General features: G+C 31.9%; 1 protein-coding gene across 2 annotated transcripts in view; it reads left to right on the top strand.

Moving 5' to 3' along the window:
- LOC118196261 (carbonic anhydrase-related protein 10-like) overlaps nt 1-17,501 on the top strand; it is an 857,748-nt gene that overhangs the window by 832,735 nt on the left and 7,512 nt on the right. For both annotated transcript variants that reach the window (XM_085807267.1, XM_085807265.1), the window contains one exon: nt 4,922-4,961. In XM_085807267.1, coding sequence (XP_085663393.1) covers nt 4,922-4,961 — 40 coding nt within the window. The remainder of the gene's footprint in view (nt 1-4,921; nt 4,962-17,501) is intronic.

The following is a 17,501-nucleotide window of genomic DNA, read 5'->3' as shown; positions in this document are numbered from 1 at the left end:
AAAAACCTTCACGCTTATAATTCTGGCCGGAAGTAGAAAATAAGAAATGATAGTAAAGATTTAAAATAAAATAAACGTTAGTAAAACTTAAGATCCTTACAAGATAAGAGAAAAAAATAATATTTCTGAGACTAGAATTCACTTGCGCGCAGAAACCTTTTATTAAGTGTTTAGCAAGGATTTTAAGTACATTTGTTTCGTAAAATTTCGAAACGGTGTCTAAAACTTTTGCGTAATAGCATGATGTCGCCAAATTTTTTTGCGCACGTTACGAATGGGTTTGCTATGGATTTGCTTGAAATTTCATGCTTGCGTAAACAATTTTAGATTGGTGGAAATGACAGTTAAAAAGTTGTTTCTTTGCGTTTTGGGTAGTACATCGTCCAATATCCAGTGTCTAGCATTGCTGCTCAAAAGCAATACCTTAACTGTCGGTGCAACGGCTGCGACTACTGGGAGAAAGCCAGTGGCCAGTGTATAACACAACTGTGACTTGATGGCTGCACGTAAAACATGTCCATGAAAAATTCATGACTTTCATTTGCTCACAAAAATAAAGCTAATTTGTGATAATTTGTGAAAGAACAGGAAACACACTAATCAGTAAAATAATACTGTCGAATAACACGTCCTTAATCATGGTAGTGAGATGGTATAAACTAGAGCTTCTCTGGTATATCGCAACGTTCTGTATATGTTCCTTAGATGGGGGCATATAGGTAAGGTTACTATACTACAAGGTTTGCTCTTCTGAACCAAGGTCAACCAGCGTGATCCAGAAATAAAAGTCCTTGGCTCGTACGTCTGGGCAAAAGGTACTTCACTGTTTAAAAGAAGCCTCGGAGAGAGAAATGTTTGACCTTAAAAGAGCATAACTGTTTCTTGTCTACTGAAATACAGCTAAATTCTACATTTAAACTTTCTACCCGAAGTACCTTGGGAATCACCATAAACAGCTCCTTTAGATGGTTCACACACTAAATCAAGTAAAAGGCTCATGATGAAGCTTCAGCCACTGCTCTCAAAATTCTCAGGGCTTCCTTTCTCTGGGAACGAAGAAAAGAATTTACATTTCCATCATCAGGCTAATTTTCACATACACCTCTGCACCATGGGCTGTAAGAAAGGATAAAGATATCTAAGCAGCATAGGTTATCCAATACATATTTCTACGGCTCCTACAAAATACACATGCTTTATCAGAAACGAAAGTTTGCATACGGACTTAAGAATCAAGTATATTAATGATCACCTGGAAGTCATAACTGACAACTTCTTTCGGAAAGCAATAACCAACGACTTTGCCAGTTTCCCCCAAATTCCCCAAATGCGAAATACTTCCGGTGGATTATCTACTTAGGCCGTTTGCAACACATTTAATCAGAAAATAAAATTTGATACAAATACCATAGTCAACATACCTTGACTTAGTTGTCAAAATTGCAGTCTTCTAAATTTTATATGACAGTCCTTTGCAGTTCGTCGCCCACTTCCCATGTCATGCTCTTGGGTCTATGAGGTTTAAGTGTGTCCGCCGAAAATATCACGTCAAAAACATCGCGAACGAAAACTTCGCGGAAAAAACAACGCAAGACGAAAACGCCGTGGCACAAAACATCGTGTGAGAAAGAAAAGCAAAGAGAAAACATCGCAGTTCTAAAACATCGTGGTACAAAATATCGTCGTCGAATATAAAGCGGTTCAAAAACTTCGCAGTTTAAAAACATCGTCGTCGAAAATATCGTAGTAAAAAATAAAGTACATATCGTGGTAAAAAATAAAGTACATCATCGCATGACGATAACATCGCAGGCATGCGTTTTTCATGCTTTCATAATTGTGAAAAGATATTCGCATAATGATTTGTGAGCGTGCGATGGAAAGAAGGATAATTTTTACTTTCATATTTTTTATTAACTAATAAATATCTGTTGAAAATGTAAAATGGAAACTTAAGCATAGAAAATTAATGCAACTTATAGCACTTAATAGAATCTTAAACTGACATAGTTAACTAACAAAGGTCATTAATAAATTATTTTTATAAAATTTACTTGTAATTTTTCATGAAAAGTATAATATAAAATGGATTAGAAAAAGGAAGATAAGTAACTGCATGCCCTTATCTACAGTCGTGTGCAAAAGACCACACATGGAAAAATCAGATTTATTGGAATTCCGCAACATAAATATATGCTATAAATGAAAAAAATAGACTTTCAAGGTTATTGAATTATAGTCAGTATTTTTTCGGACCTCCTTTATTTTTTCTAACCCTGCTGCAATCCTTTTAGGCATGCTATGAACAAGAGACTGGCAGTAAGCTTGATAAATCTCTATACATCACAGATGCTTTATTGCTTCAACAAGTTCTGTAGCATTGGATGGTAGCTTCTCCGCGACTTTATGTTTCACAATACACCTCAGATTCTCTATGGGATTCAAATCTGGGCTGTTAGCTGGCCAATCAAGCACTTGGATTTGAGTAGCAATAAGATAGCCCTTAACATTCCTTGCCCTGTGGCACGGAGCCTCATCATGCATGAAAAATGAACATCTGTGAGCATCCAAGTGAAGCTTCAACTTGTCACGTAACAAATTAAGGTACCACCTGGCGTTCATAGTGGTTTTAGGTGGCAGGGAATATACTGCAATACCAGACGCAGACATTGCACCCCATATCATCTGGCTTGGAAGGTATTTCACTGTTGTAATCGTGCATCTATCATCATATCTTTTTCCAAATGAGCGACGAATACATGTAGCAAGTGCAGAAAATTGCTGCACACTTGACTCACCGGAATATAACACTGTATTCCTCTGGTGTTCGGTCCAATTCTGATATTGCCTGGAGAAAGTCAGTCGTTCCTTTTTCATATTTTGAGTAAGTCGAGTTTCCTTGCAGGTTTATACGAAAATACACCATAATCTTTAGTCAAACGTCTTGAAATGGTACTCAAACTTACGTTGGTACTCTCTGCAGCCAGAGCAGCTCTAATTTCATTGCAGGAGGTTGTTGGAGTGATCACCCTTCTTATCCTACGATCATCACCTGCACAAGTTTTTCTTGGACGACCGCTTCTTTTAAGATCCATATAATTTGCCGAAATTTTGAATCTACTGATAGATTGTTGCACGTCTGTCTTGCTGACATTTACCTTGAAACTTATTTCATGTTCAGAAAAGAAAACTTCATGCAGGCCACTATTTTTGGCCGTTTTTGAGCCGTAAGTGAAGGATTTTTACCCATTAGAAGAATTATACAACAGCACTGTGTACGCAAAATCCAATAACGAACCACTGATAAACGACACCACGTTATAGCAGAAGAAAGCGTTTGATGCAATCAACGCATGAGATAACGCAATCACGAGTGAAAATGGTGCAATTTGTTAAAATACAGGAAAACGGCTACTGGTCTTAAACGTTTGCACGTGGCTGTATAAAAAAATTGCTATGTTAATATTATGAGATTATTTTCTTCAGTTTTGTTAATCTGATACTCTTTATAGTGAAAATTTACTCTTTTTCTGCTTAAATTTCTTGTTTTCTGTTTTATAAATTTATTAGTTAATAAAAATATGAAAGTAAAAATTATCCTTCTTTCCAATCTTGCGCTCACAGATCATTATGCGAATATCCAATTACAAATATTAAAGCCTGAAAACGCATGTCTGCGAGTTATCGTAATGCGATGAATTGTAGATACTTTATTTTTTACCACGACATTTTCGACAACGGTGTTTTTAAACTGCTAAGTTTTTGAACCGCTTTATTTTCATCGACGATATTTTGCACCACGATGTTTTCTCTTTGTTTTAGTTTCTCCTACGATGTTTTGTGCCACAGCGTTTTCGCCTTGCGTTGTTTTCTATGCGGCGTTTTCGTCCGCGATGTTTTCGGCTGTAACCGGTTTAAGGGAGGCTCAGATGTTGAGAGACTGAGGTTTGGGACTCTGAAATTAATAACATACTACGGGGAAGAGCTGCTAAGTTGTAGCGACTGAATGCTTGTTAAGTTACGAGTGTCGGAGTATCATTAAACTCTGTGTGAAATATTATGTCTCAATTCGTGAAGGTTTTCTGCTGAAGAAGTAATATGTTGTCCGACTCATGGCATACTGAATACTGGAACACCATCGATAGCAAAGTTAACGAACAAACATTGATAGCAGAGTTATTAAGCAAAGCATTGGTTAGTACTTCTTCCGAATCTCAGTCTTAATTGAAATCCTTAGAATGCCTTCCGCTATTGCTCATAACCGTCTAACCATTCTTGATTCTAACCGTCTAACCATTCTTGATGCTACTCAGAAGCTGAAATAATTTTTGCACAATGGCAACTATTATCTTTCACTGATCTTTATCAGATTATTAAATAGATAAAACCCATTCATCATCGAATAGTATTAGTGTCAGTGAAGGCTATATCAAATTTAATTAATCAAAATGATCAGTTCATGTTGTAGAGACATTAGGTATTTTTTGGAAGCAAGCAAGATGAAAAATTAGCAAACGCCTTTGCCGGGAATCGAACCAAGGACCTCTGGAATACCGGCCCAGCGTGCAGAACCACTACACCATTAAGGCACGCTAGGAAAGCGGGAGAAATACCTTACAATGCAATTGGTGCCTTCTCAGAAGAGGTGTGAGTGAGGTACATCCTAAAAGACTTTATAAGTTTAAATCACATTACTTAAACATTCTTTTCTTTTAGAAAACGTCCTTTTACTATTGGCTATTAGCTCACTACATCTTTTGAGTGAACAAACTTCAAAATCGCGATTTTGTTTCTATGATATTGAATGACATGATGAACTTTAACGATGATGAAATTACCTAATTTAACAATTGAAAAATTAACTTTCAATCAAATAAATTTTATGTATGCTATATTTCAGTTATTTTGTTTACCTTTTCAGGACAACAAGTGTTTTGATTCAAGGAAATTGTTTTATAGAGGTAAGCAAAATATTTTGTTTAAATATTAGCAACAAGAAAAAGAATAAGTTAAGCTAAATTATGATAATATTTTTTAGCATTATAACTGCCTTTTTTTCATAGCAACTATGCTTCTAAATTTTTAGAAAGTTCTGCTTTTCATAGTTCATCTTAAAAATATTTCTTCACATGTTAAAATTATTTTGTGTAATCCCCAAAAGAAAATTTCTTTTGCATATTTTAGTATACAAAAGAATTCGAAACTGTAAAATATTTACAAATTTATGTTTTTCTGTTTTCATGATAATGTGAGTTTATATATATTGGCAGAAATTAAGCGTTTCAGGAAAAACGCAGTGTCTTTTACATACAAATTTCAGAAAGATGTCTCATGTTGCTAATAAATGAATGTAAGATTTTAATGCATAGAACACATGTATATTTTTAACAGGCATATATTTAATGTATAGGACGAGAGAATGTTCATGCATAGAACGGACATTTCGGAATTTATAGTAGCATTTTCATGTCATGATTTAACCTATGCAGCAAAAAGGGTTTTGTCACTATTAGTTATTCTAATCTAAATTTAAATGGATAGCATAGAAAACTGTAATTTTGCAATACAAATTGTGTACTGAGGTTTAAGGAAGCTTTCTATATTAATAAATTCGCTTTTCTTAGAGATCACGTAATTATAATTTTTTCATTTTAATTTTTATATTGTCCTCCGCAGTAGTTTAACTCATACTGTGAAAAATTTATTATTTTCTTATATCTTGTCATCCGTTAAATTTAGCCGATCTTCGCTGGTAAACCCTATATATCTAGGAAAATAAAACAAAAATAAAAATCAGACTATAATAAAATAATAAAATAATAGTAATAATAATAACAACAATAAAAAATCAACAACAACGACGACGACAAAAACAACAAAACAATAATAATAATAGTAATAATAATAATAGCAACAACAACTCAACAACAATAATTATAATAACTAATTTTAAAACGTGCATAAAGTCGCAATAGTATAAAATAGCTAATAAAGATTTAAATTTTGTTTATCTAAACAAAAAAAAAAATATTTATTAATGTAAACCTTCTTCACACACAGGCAGTCTGACATAACGTTACAAAATGTGATAATGGGTGGTGTGAATTAAAGATTAATAAATGTAAAATCTAATAAATTGCTGGCCTGATCTACAGATCGCATTGTGGACACAATAACCCATAAATGCTTACAATTATGCAGATAGAAATGTGTGATCTAAAAGAGAAATATGAAATCAAAGTAACTTACCCTAAAGGATGACAATTCAAATAACACAAATCAATTAATATTTATTATATCTTTGACATCATTAAATTTTGAATAAGTATTAGCATAAATTAAGCAATTATCGGCCAGACAGACGAATATCAATCCTACAATTTTGAATCCGAGCATCCAGTACGAGTTATGTGTTCTACTCAAATCAAAGTAGATCTCACTCCATCAACGTGAAACTAAGTCTCGGCGAGAAACAACAGTCAAAATTTAACGGTAGAAATTGAGTTAGCTCGCTATACCAATATATTTTTCGAAGAAGAACAAGACGAATTCTTAAATCATCAGGAAAGATTAAAGCACGTGCATACGAAGATTTCTCGAAGTTTTAAAGTTGTCGAACATCATTAATTTTCGGCAGGTGTTAGTTATATTGATCTGTTTAGTTAAATCTTCAATTCCAATTTTTTACTAGACGGAATACCATGGCTCTACATCCAGCAACAAAGATGGCAGTCAAAAAAGCCACATGCATCAGCCGGGGCGAGGACAGCCAGAGCCGTTCTACACCTTCAGACCCCAGCAGCAGCTGAAGGAGAAACCGGTTGTAGCAATCAATTTCGCCTTGTCATTCCGCGGTCGCAGTTAGTACACCTGACGCTGAATAAATGTGGAGGCTTGCCTGCACATATACAGCCCCACACACAAATAAAAATTTGGGAAAACGCGTAAACAAAAATTAAAATACTATATTAAAATTAAAATACATTTCAAGAAGGAAAATATTTAAGTGTGGGAAACAATACATAATATTTACACTAAAAATTACAAAATGTTAGTGACGAAGTAAAGACTAACGTCATATGACAATAATATTCTTAAATTTTGTATATTTCTAAAATAAAAAGGAAGAGACAATGTGAAAATGAAAATAACGAACGTCAAAAATGTATCGCATAAGACAGAGTATGTATAAAAAAATGATTTCTATTTTGCTTTTTCTATTTATTTTTTTTTAAACGTAAATATGCTATTTTAAAGACAAACATAAAAGATCTATGCTCATTCCTTCCAGTAATTCTGCTATCAAAGTTCAAAATTTTTCATATAACACCACCTTCGTTTTTCGATATTTATGCTTCAACAAATGTTTCCCAGTTTTAGGGATAGTTATTCTGAATATTGTGTTTGCTCTTGTCTAGCCTCATATTATGAGTACGGAAAAAAGTCTCAAATAGCTTGAGAATTATGGGTCCGATTTTACATGGAAATATTATTTTGCAGCGTTTTTTTTTTTTTTTTTTTTTTAAATAATGCAACGATTTTTGTGTGTGTGATTTCATTTCTTACTTGAAAATCTATATGCAGTAGTAGTTCTAAAAATAATAACAGTAGGAATGTATTAAAATGCTGTTTCCCAAAAAAATATTTTCTATTATACTGGTATAAGTATTATATATACTGGTATAAGTCTTAAATGACGTTGAAACTAATTCGCTGTCAAATACTGCACTTACCATAATAAAGTTTTAGGTTTGCTATTGTTTAGTTTTACGCTTCCTGACGTTTACAAGATGAAAATCTTATATTTTGAAGACATGAAGATCCTAAATTATATGTATCAAATATATATAATATGAGAAAAATTCCACATATTCGAATTTCAATTATTAAAAATAAATTTTAACTTTTTGCTCTTAATTATTATTATTATTTTTTTTTTTTTTGCTCGTATACTTAAGCTTGTCCTTAAACTGCCGCACCTTAGCACTTTTTTAAAGTAAGTCCTTAAAAGCATCACGTCTAGAATAATAATGATAAAAAGAGAGCAATTTAAATATATCTCTTCAGGGTAAAACACATGACAAAATTAATACATTTCAGTGCATAAAGAAATTTTCACTCAAAAAGAACTTCCTGATATTTTGCACGTAAGGAAAGAAAAAAAATCTATAAAATAGAAGCAAGTATATATGCATACTGATAGTTAAATGCGATAGAAATTTAGCGAAACATGAAAAGACTGTCACTTTCTGGGAAAATCATTTATTTAAAAAAAGAGCGAGAGAGAGACTGTGAAGATGAAAAATCAATAAAATGAGTTGTAGCTCGCAACTGAAAAATTCTCCTGATAAGTTCCTTTAGACATCTTACTTTTAACGTTTTTTCAGAACTTTTTAGATTGACAGAAACTGTGGTGAGTGATTTATTAGTAATTTTCAGAAGGATGCAGATGCTGCTTAAGCAGACTTGGGTTGTCAAATGATTGACTGGTTGATTTAACTAAACTGTCGAGAAAGTGATAAAGAATTCTCTTTCTCTGACCCATATAATTTAAACTTTCAGCTTTATAAATGTATTAAAAGATTGCAAATACTTAGACTAATATTTAATAAGAAGAAGTTTTCAACGCGGATGTAATTTTTTTTTTTAATTATAAGCGCTATTTTTATTTGCGATCTATAATGTGTAAGAAGTGAATAAAAGGCTCCCGATCAATATCTCTAATGTTCCCTTGTGTAATGTTTTCTGGTTGAGCCAATATGAAGACGGTCATCGTCAATAATGAATCCATCGTATTCAGGAAAGCGAATGGAAAGCTTAACCAACATATTAAGAGTACGCTGTTGTCGTATCTATTCAAAATATATCATTTTGCAGTTATTGGTTCTGCAATATTATTTTAACTGTGTAAGACTTAAACGGGTGCATATGCTTAATTGCAGCTTGGATTATAAATCCTATATTCCTAATGTACGAAACTGAGCGTCCTCATATTGGTAGGCTAGTAGTAGAAGCCATAGCAACGCAGAAGTACCTTTAAATTTGTTTTACCAAATAAGATGAGTACCTAAACTCTGACTACAGATCCTTCGTATTAAATAAATGCAATATAAACAGTCAAAGCAAAAAAAAATGAACATCAAACAAAAGTAAAATTCAGCCAAATGACAATAGTCAAAACCAAAATGGGAAGTAACAAAAGTCAGGCTTGCATTAAACTTTCAAAGGAAAATCAGAACTAACAATACTTAAGGCTTTGCTGAGTATCGCTAGTTCTGTTCTAGAGTATGGCTGTTTCTGAGTATTGCTAGTTCGTTACTGTTGATGGTTTGAAAACCATCAACAGTATTGTTATGATGTGTAAGTTCTTTTGAACAACTTGTATTTTTATATAAATTGAATAAAACGTACTTCAACTTACTTATTTACCATTTCGTTTACTCGTAATGAATTTGCTAGCCATGACAAAATAGCAGAAACACAGTTAACTAATTGCGTCAAAGCGCAAGTCGCTACCTCGAAGGCGGCACAATAGCAAATTTATATATCTTTGGCTTTTCTGTCTTAAAAATTTTCGTATGTTTTGCACTTTATTTATTTTTGCTCTTTTCCATTTTGTTGCCGTTATAAGTAATGTAAAGCTGCTGATTATTATTAATATTTTTTCTGGCATATGGCGTAATTTTTCTGGTATTTGGCCTTTTGTTTACAGTGCAAGAGCGAATGCTCTGGTACTGAATATTATTACATCCCGCTTAAGTTGTTTATTACTTATAAAATTCGTTACCTTTTATTAAGAGTAGCCTTAAAAGTATTTCTAAGTTGTTTTGAAATGCTATTATTTTTATTATTATTGTTACCATTCTTTTGAGTTATATAGAGTATATATATATATCTATACATATTTGCATGCATATATCTGTATGCATATTTGCGCACACACACAGAAAAAAAAGATTATACAATACTGGAATGTTTTCTGAGAACCGAATTTAAAGAAAAACATACAGAAACTATTAAATTTTAGAACAAAATAAATTCATATTGATAGCTAAAAATATATTGAAAACATTTTTGAAAATATTTTTAGAAACTTAAAACTACGAAAATGTAAATTAATTATGCATATTTTAATGTTGAAAATCGATTCGTGAAGGTGTCATAATTTTAAACATTAAAATCTGAACAATTAAAGAAAACTGAAAGCACGTCTCGTTCCACTTGATGTTTTGAGCAATTTCACTTTATATTTTCTTTAAATTCAATGTAATATATATATAGTATATATATAGTATGCACGTCTTATTAATTTAAAATTACTTACATTGCATACATAGTGGCAAAGCATTATTCGAGCATTAATAGCATGGCGAATTCGTAGGCAATTATTAAAATTCATTTTAGTCAGACGTTTGCACATTTTACATTACTGAATTATGAGGTCAAGAAAAGTTATTATGTGTTTAGTAATCTGATGCAGAGCTTTTCAGCAATATATAGATATTGTTGTATTTACAACAGCCATATCTGTTAAAATGTCTATTAGAAACCAGCAAAACATTTCACTGATACGGGTGGAAGTTTATACAAATTGTTACCGTTTTTTTACTGATTACAACAGAAAACTATTCATATCAATGCGACCAAAGCATGAAATGTGATGTCAGTAGAACTTCAGTCAGCTTCTAAGGTTTGTCTATGTTTTCTTTCACTGGCATAAATAGTAAACAAAAAGACCAATGGAAAAATTGAACTTCTGTCAGCAAAGCAAGCTTACTTGGTATACGAGTTGACTAATGCTTTTTCTTTCTAATTATTTTTACAATTAGAGCTATTCAGTTTTGTAACAAATATTAATCTATAAAGTTAATAAAACGTATGTGCTTTTCCATGCTTATATTTTCTAATTTTTTGGTTCAAAATGATAATCGATATTTATATAACAAGTAGCAGTAAGTTCTTTAACTTTTGATTTGCAATTTATTATGAAATGTGTTGAAAGAGATACTAAAATAATTTTACATGTATTTATGCCATGATTATATATTTCATTATTTGTTTGTGGAAAACTTGATTTTGGATGTAAGTCACAATGTTTAGCAGCTTACATGATTATTTTGTGACATATACATATTTCAAAGCAAAAATATTTTTTTAAATTAATTTTATTCTGTTTGAAGAAATGCTGAATACGTTTGTTTTATTTTGTTTGTAGTTTTAGTTTGTGCTGTAAATAAATTATAATGTATATTTACAATTGCATGAATTACAAGTGCAATACCATTTGATGGAAAAGTATTTATAATTGATAAGAGAAAACCTCCACGGATAATATTGTCCCAGTTTTAATGTAAATATTAATACATAGTTTAAAGTGCTCCTAAAATGTATATAATACTTAACATATAACATAAAGGGAATCAGAAAATGAAAATTTATGTAAAATAATAAATCTGAACAAAAGTAATATATATATATATATATATAAAGATATAGATATAGATATATAGAGTATCCATAAAAGGTTATATGTGGATTTTATTTTCTCAGCCGTTGGCTGTATTTCCGAGTGCATAATTTTTTTTCAAATGATACAGTTATTTTATTTGACCTTTATAAATTTAACAGTTACATACATGTAGGTGCACATAGATAGAACTATTATCTCACTTCTGAAATTCAATGAACACATATATTCACTAGCGTTATCAAAGGTTATATCTTGTAGTCATCAGGAATTTTATCGAAGCGGGAAACATGAAACGATGTGCATTGCCCTCATGGAGATTCGAACTTCTTCCTCCGGACTGCCAGCTGGACGTGCTTCCAATTGCATCACAAAGGCAGGTAATAAGGAAGGAGAAAATACCTGACAGTCTCATTCAGAAATTTAAAATCAAGTAATTCAAGGAAGTATTCAAAATTATATCCAACTTGCTTTCAATAGAGGCATTAAAATAACAATATATTCTAAGAACCGAACTTGAAATCTGAGGCTAAGTGGTTTCATGAACATAATCATAATCCTACCTTTTATGATGCCATGATAAGATTCCTCACAATGCGTTTATATTAAAAAGAGGCTTATAGAGAGTATTTATGCTTACTGTCATTTCTTTGTGTCTTATAGAATGACTTTTTTTCACGCTCAGGAGTAGTGAAGTTTAGAGAAACATTATATTTCATTATTTTCACACAGGTTACCATAAATCACGGAGTGACTAAAGTGTGGCAGCTGGTTAGTTGAGAAATAAAAAATATGAATGCATTTTCTCAAATTTGGGGCTATAGAAAAAAAATAAACTTTTGCCTTTCTTTTCCCAGTCAAACATTCATAAAATCACTGATTCATCAAACTTATCTGATGTGGTTTTCTCTTACAAACTCATATGATTTTAAATTCATAAAGCACCCACAGAATTTAATGAATAAATAAGTAATAATATCTTCATTTCTTTTGATAATATCACAGACTAGTAAATATTTCATATGCTTCTTTTTGGCGATGTTAAAAATGCAGAATATAAACGCTTTTCGTATTACGTAGCTTGTATAGAAAAGCAATGCTAAAATTTAAATATTAAAACTCCTTAGTATAAATTCCTGGAGTCTAAACGAGATAATCATTTTTCTACTTAATTACTATATATTTACTAATTAAAGTACCGATCTTTGAATTGAACTCAGTGTAAAAAATAAAACATCAGATATCGGTAATAGTCCACAGAAAAAATAAAAATAAATAAATAATAACCCTAAGATGCTTAAATTTTATATCCCTTCTACAATTTCAATTTGACCTAACATGTGTAACATTGAAAGTAAATATAGTGTTACGGATTTGGTATTTAAATAGTTAATGTTAGTTGAATTGTAAATTAAATGATTTTATTTCCCGCGCCGTGCAGCGCGTGACGAATATTAAAAGAAAGCTAAGCCGGAAAACTGAAAATACAAGAGCGCGTGCATTTAATATTTAATAAATATCTCTTTTTGATTTCGAGAAAGTTCTCGCGCGCGATTTAAAAATCTTATAAAAGGAAAAAAATCTCTCAATTCAGTTAGTCGATGATATTAGCTAGTTTGTTGTTGTTTTAAGAGTTTGTTTAGAAAACTGCTGTTGTTGATTGTAGCGAATTCGCGGATTAGCTTTCTTTAGCTGTTTTGAATTAACTTCTGTTGAACGGTTGAGTAGCTAAAAGGTAACAACTGTGAGATATTGTAAAACTGAAAGAATATCTGAGGGAATTAAAGCATTTTGTGATAATAATAAATTTTTGTTCGTTTTTCATCGAACTTGTGCATTTATTTCGTAACGAATCCGTACGCACGCAAAAATATTTTCATATTAAATTGTTGAGTCATATAATTAAACTGAGAGATTCTGCTTCACAAATAATAGTTTTTCTTATAAAGTTTATTTAACAAGGTAATAGCGTGCATTTTTTTGTACTCTTCACTTCTTTCTTTTCAGATATAAAGCGGTAAACTTAATAGTAACAGCATTTTAATGCTGTTAATAACTTAATAAAGCTAATATACTTTATAAATGCAATTAGAAATGTTTAAACGTGTCTATAATATAGTGTTACGAAATGTCCAGGCGCGGTCAGATAGCTTTCCCACAAAGCAGGTTTAGGGTTGGCATAAAATTCCAAAGGAAGGCAGGGTTGCCACATTTGGTGAGATATCGCCTATTTGGCGAAAGTGGCGATATACCATGTACGGATGGAGAACCTTCTGAAACGAATTCTTACCAGTTTAGCCTCCTACATACAAAGCCACGGCACGGCTGACACTACGTCACTAAAGTCGTCCTTATTTACAGACAGCATGGTTGCAAATGAAGCCACTTATCGCTGTTATTCCCTTAAGACGAGAGAAAATGAAACGTAGTTCCCCCTTGCAGAAGGCTTATATCATTTGGTTTTAAATAAATAAATATGAATTTCCGATTTGCCCTTCATCGACTGCATTTTCTAATTTCAAATACGTATCTTAACTTTTCTTAAATAATTTTACACTTAAAATAATGGAACAGAAATTGATTTAACATACTTCAGATGGTGGTAATAAAATACATGTTTAAGATCTGGCTGTTGCTGGTTTGTTTTTTGACTATATATTTTACTAAATATCCTCTTCCTTAATCAAAAGGCAACAATAATGCATAATGACAAGTTAACAGTTGATTAAAACTAAAAATCCATAATCCTAAATTTATTAATCATGTTTTATTTTTGCAATATCAGTTTTCAACAACATTTGCTATTTACACATATTTGTTTAGTAATTTTCCGGTTTTGATCTTGTTCACTTTACTGTAGGATTGAATTTCGTAACATATAATAAACCTGGAGTATGATTTGAATACTATTTTTGAGCATATATTGGTATTTATTCAGTGTTAATTTTCAATATAGGCGCAAAATATTCCATACATTTAAGCTTTTTCAATTAGATTCCTATTTTTTAAGAATATGTAATTGCATCTTTCTCAATAACAAAAAAGGGAAATTGCAAAAATTCAACAAACTTTACACTTGTTTGGAATTCAAAATTCTCAAGTTTCATTCTAATCATTTAATGTCTGTAACATCCCTTTTGTTTAATACGTACATATATAACTTTCTTGTAACTAGTAAATTTTTGTTCCTAAAAATCATTTAATTGTCTTATCTAAGAATTTTTTAGCAAATGATAAATATGAAGTTGTATAATTGATATGCACTTACTGGAATTCTTTATCAGGATAATCAGCAGAAACTTTTAAAGCTTTTTAAACAAAATAACTACGGTGAAACACTATTCAATTTATATGTTTGTTTTCTTTTACTTATAATTCTTAATTTTTAACGTATTTTTTTTCAATTAGTAAAATTTAGAACATTGCATCGTTAGCATTAATTTCCTGTTTACATGATCTATGAGCAAAATGCATTCTCAAATGCTCCTAGAATATAATAGGGTATTGCATACATTCAACTGTAAAAATAAAAAAATATATATATAAAAGGTATAATGAGTCTTAATCTAAATCAGAGTAATTAATAATATACCAAACAGTTAGATATTTAAATTTAAAACAACTTTAAATCAACGTCTTTAATATTGATACATTTTGTATGCTTAACTAATAAATCAAAATTATATGAACATTATAAGATAGGTGGATTTTATGTTGAATACTTATTGAGAAATGGATTCATTTTATAATCACTTTAAAATGCAACATAAGCTCTGTATTACATAAATGAGAATTCCTGCAAGATTAATGAATAACAGACCAATGTACATGTTAAAAAATCTCGATGGTCCTATGGAAATATAAATTAAAGAGTTCATTAATAATTCTCATTCATAATGTGAATAAAAGGAATTTCAGCCTATTAAATAAATACATAACCATGCTTGTATGGAAAGCAAGGAAACGATAATATAAAAGTTCGTTTTATTTGCTTTGGTTGAATGCGATAGAATCTTAGTATGTTATTTCCCTTGCAGTCGGAATTTTTTGGTTAACATTTTCAAGTCACTTATGTTTCAATAACATTAATCTTTCAGGAATTTTCTAATTTAAAAATGGAATGCATGTTTACCTTTGAATGTTTGGTAGGCTGGAATCGATCTAGTCGTTTGCAGTTCCAAATCCATTTCTTTTTGAGCTCTTCTTCCGCAGGAAAACTAAATACGGCCACCTTCAGGCCATTCTTGTAGTTTCCTTTGCATGTTGCAACACAGCATTTGTATGGCATAGTAAAAAAAAATAATAATAATTCGCAAATGTAAAATATTCACACTACCAGAGCACGAGGCAGGTGTTGACAAAGTGGAGAGACGACTTTCGTGACATCAGAGCGTTCAAGCAACCCTAGAGCCTTGGTTTTGTATGTAGGAGGTATGGTTTAGCCCAGAGTGTTCTCGAACACAAGCCGAAAGCTATATAAACCCTGCTGGCCAGCAGTTAGTACCGAATGTGTGCCTCGAGAGTGCGAGTTAGTGAGTGTGCCCTCGTCTAGCGAGCTGATAGTCAGTCATTGAGCGAGTGTCTCGAAGTCTAGCGCCGAGTTGGTTGTCGAGTGCATCGAAGAGTCTCTTAGTGTGTTTCGGTTAGTGAATCGTCAAGAGAGCGTGTTGAGCTCCGGGAACGACTGAATCAAAGAGTCAGGAGCCATGCTCTGTGTGTCGTCGAGTGCATCGCGAGTTGTAGCGTAGAGTCTTGAGAGTACGTGGAGTTTCGAGAACGATCGAGCAGAGTCGGGAGCTGTACTCTGGTGCTTTGCAGTGAAGCTGTCTCCACCGTTATAGCCTGATAACCTGAAGGCTGTGTCGCTGATTGTGTCAGAGTGTTTACAGTAGTTCTTCGACGACTGTATTGTGATTTTGGAGGTGTTCTGATTATTACTGGCTAAATAAAGTGTGTTTCGATAATCCATCAAGTGCTGTCGTCGTTAATCACTCCAAATCTACACGAACCCCGTACGAACGTGAAAGACGAAAATAACGTAACAACTGGTGTCAGAAAAAAAACGCAACGATATTTTACAGTGCCTATAATATTCTTAGGACACTTAAACATCATTTTTATTACTTTAATTTTACGTCACAAACATTGGACAAAGAGCATAAATAATACTGTACTCACAAAAGCGTTATTATATGGTCAAAAAACGATTTTCGTAGTAACGATAAAGCAAAAATGGTAGATGTAATATTTATTCTGTATGATTTCTAGCTATGAATTTCAAATTCATGGGAAAAAACGATAATAGAGCTGGTAAAAATAAATTCATTCAGAATCCTAAGAGACGATAATAAACCTCCAAATACAGGACTGCAAAGCATTTAAAAACTTAAATATAATTTCTTTTTTTTTTATTTTATATGCAGCTCGAAACAAAATTGAAATAAATTACGCGCTTCAGAAGGCACGCAAGCATACGTCCATAAAATCCAGAAAGAAATGAATTTATATCAAGGACGAAATGCTACAGGGTGCTCTTGGGTACATAATCATAAAAGAGGAAAAAAAGATTTCTAATAAACGAATAAAAGAATACCGAAAATGGAAAAATAAAATATCAACAAAACATGTATTCCAATATCCAGTAGCTTGCAGAAGAGCATGCAGAAGAACGATATGTGTCAATCAATTGGAACCAGCTGTTACTTGTGCGTCAGAAGAAGTCGTGCTATGCGCTTAGTTTATGATATTCAAGTTATTGTTTGGTCCAGCTTCGTGCTTTTACTTTCAGAATGCCCATTTCATTTGAATAATGGATTTCGGGAAGGTAGTATATAGGGGCAAACTTTCTAAGCCGCATAATATAATTTTATTATGAAATTCGAAGTCTGCATATCGTGTTTTTTAAGTGTAAGAAACAGGTCTGGTGGTTGAAGAATTCGGTAACCTTATAAACTTTCCTAGCTGTCAAAATTATCGGAGTATTAAAAAGATATTACACATCGTAGTAGTGAAGTGAATGATGTTTTATTCTTAA

This window comes from Stegodyphus dumicola, chromosome X1, assembly GCF_044657685.1.
Source record: "Stegodyphus dumicola isolate Sdum_Otavi_A_Nest chromosome X1, ASM4465768v1".
Taxonomy (NCBI): domain Eukaryota; kingdom Metazoa; phylum Arthropoda; class Arachnida; order Araneae; family Eresidae; genus Stegodyphus; species Stegodyphus dumicola.
The sequence above is the reverse complement of the archived record's forward strand: the minus strand, read 5'-3'. Positions and strand labels throughout refer to the sequence as shown.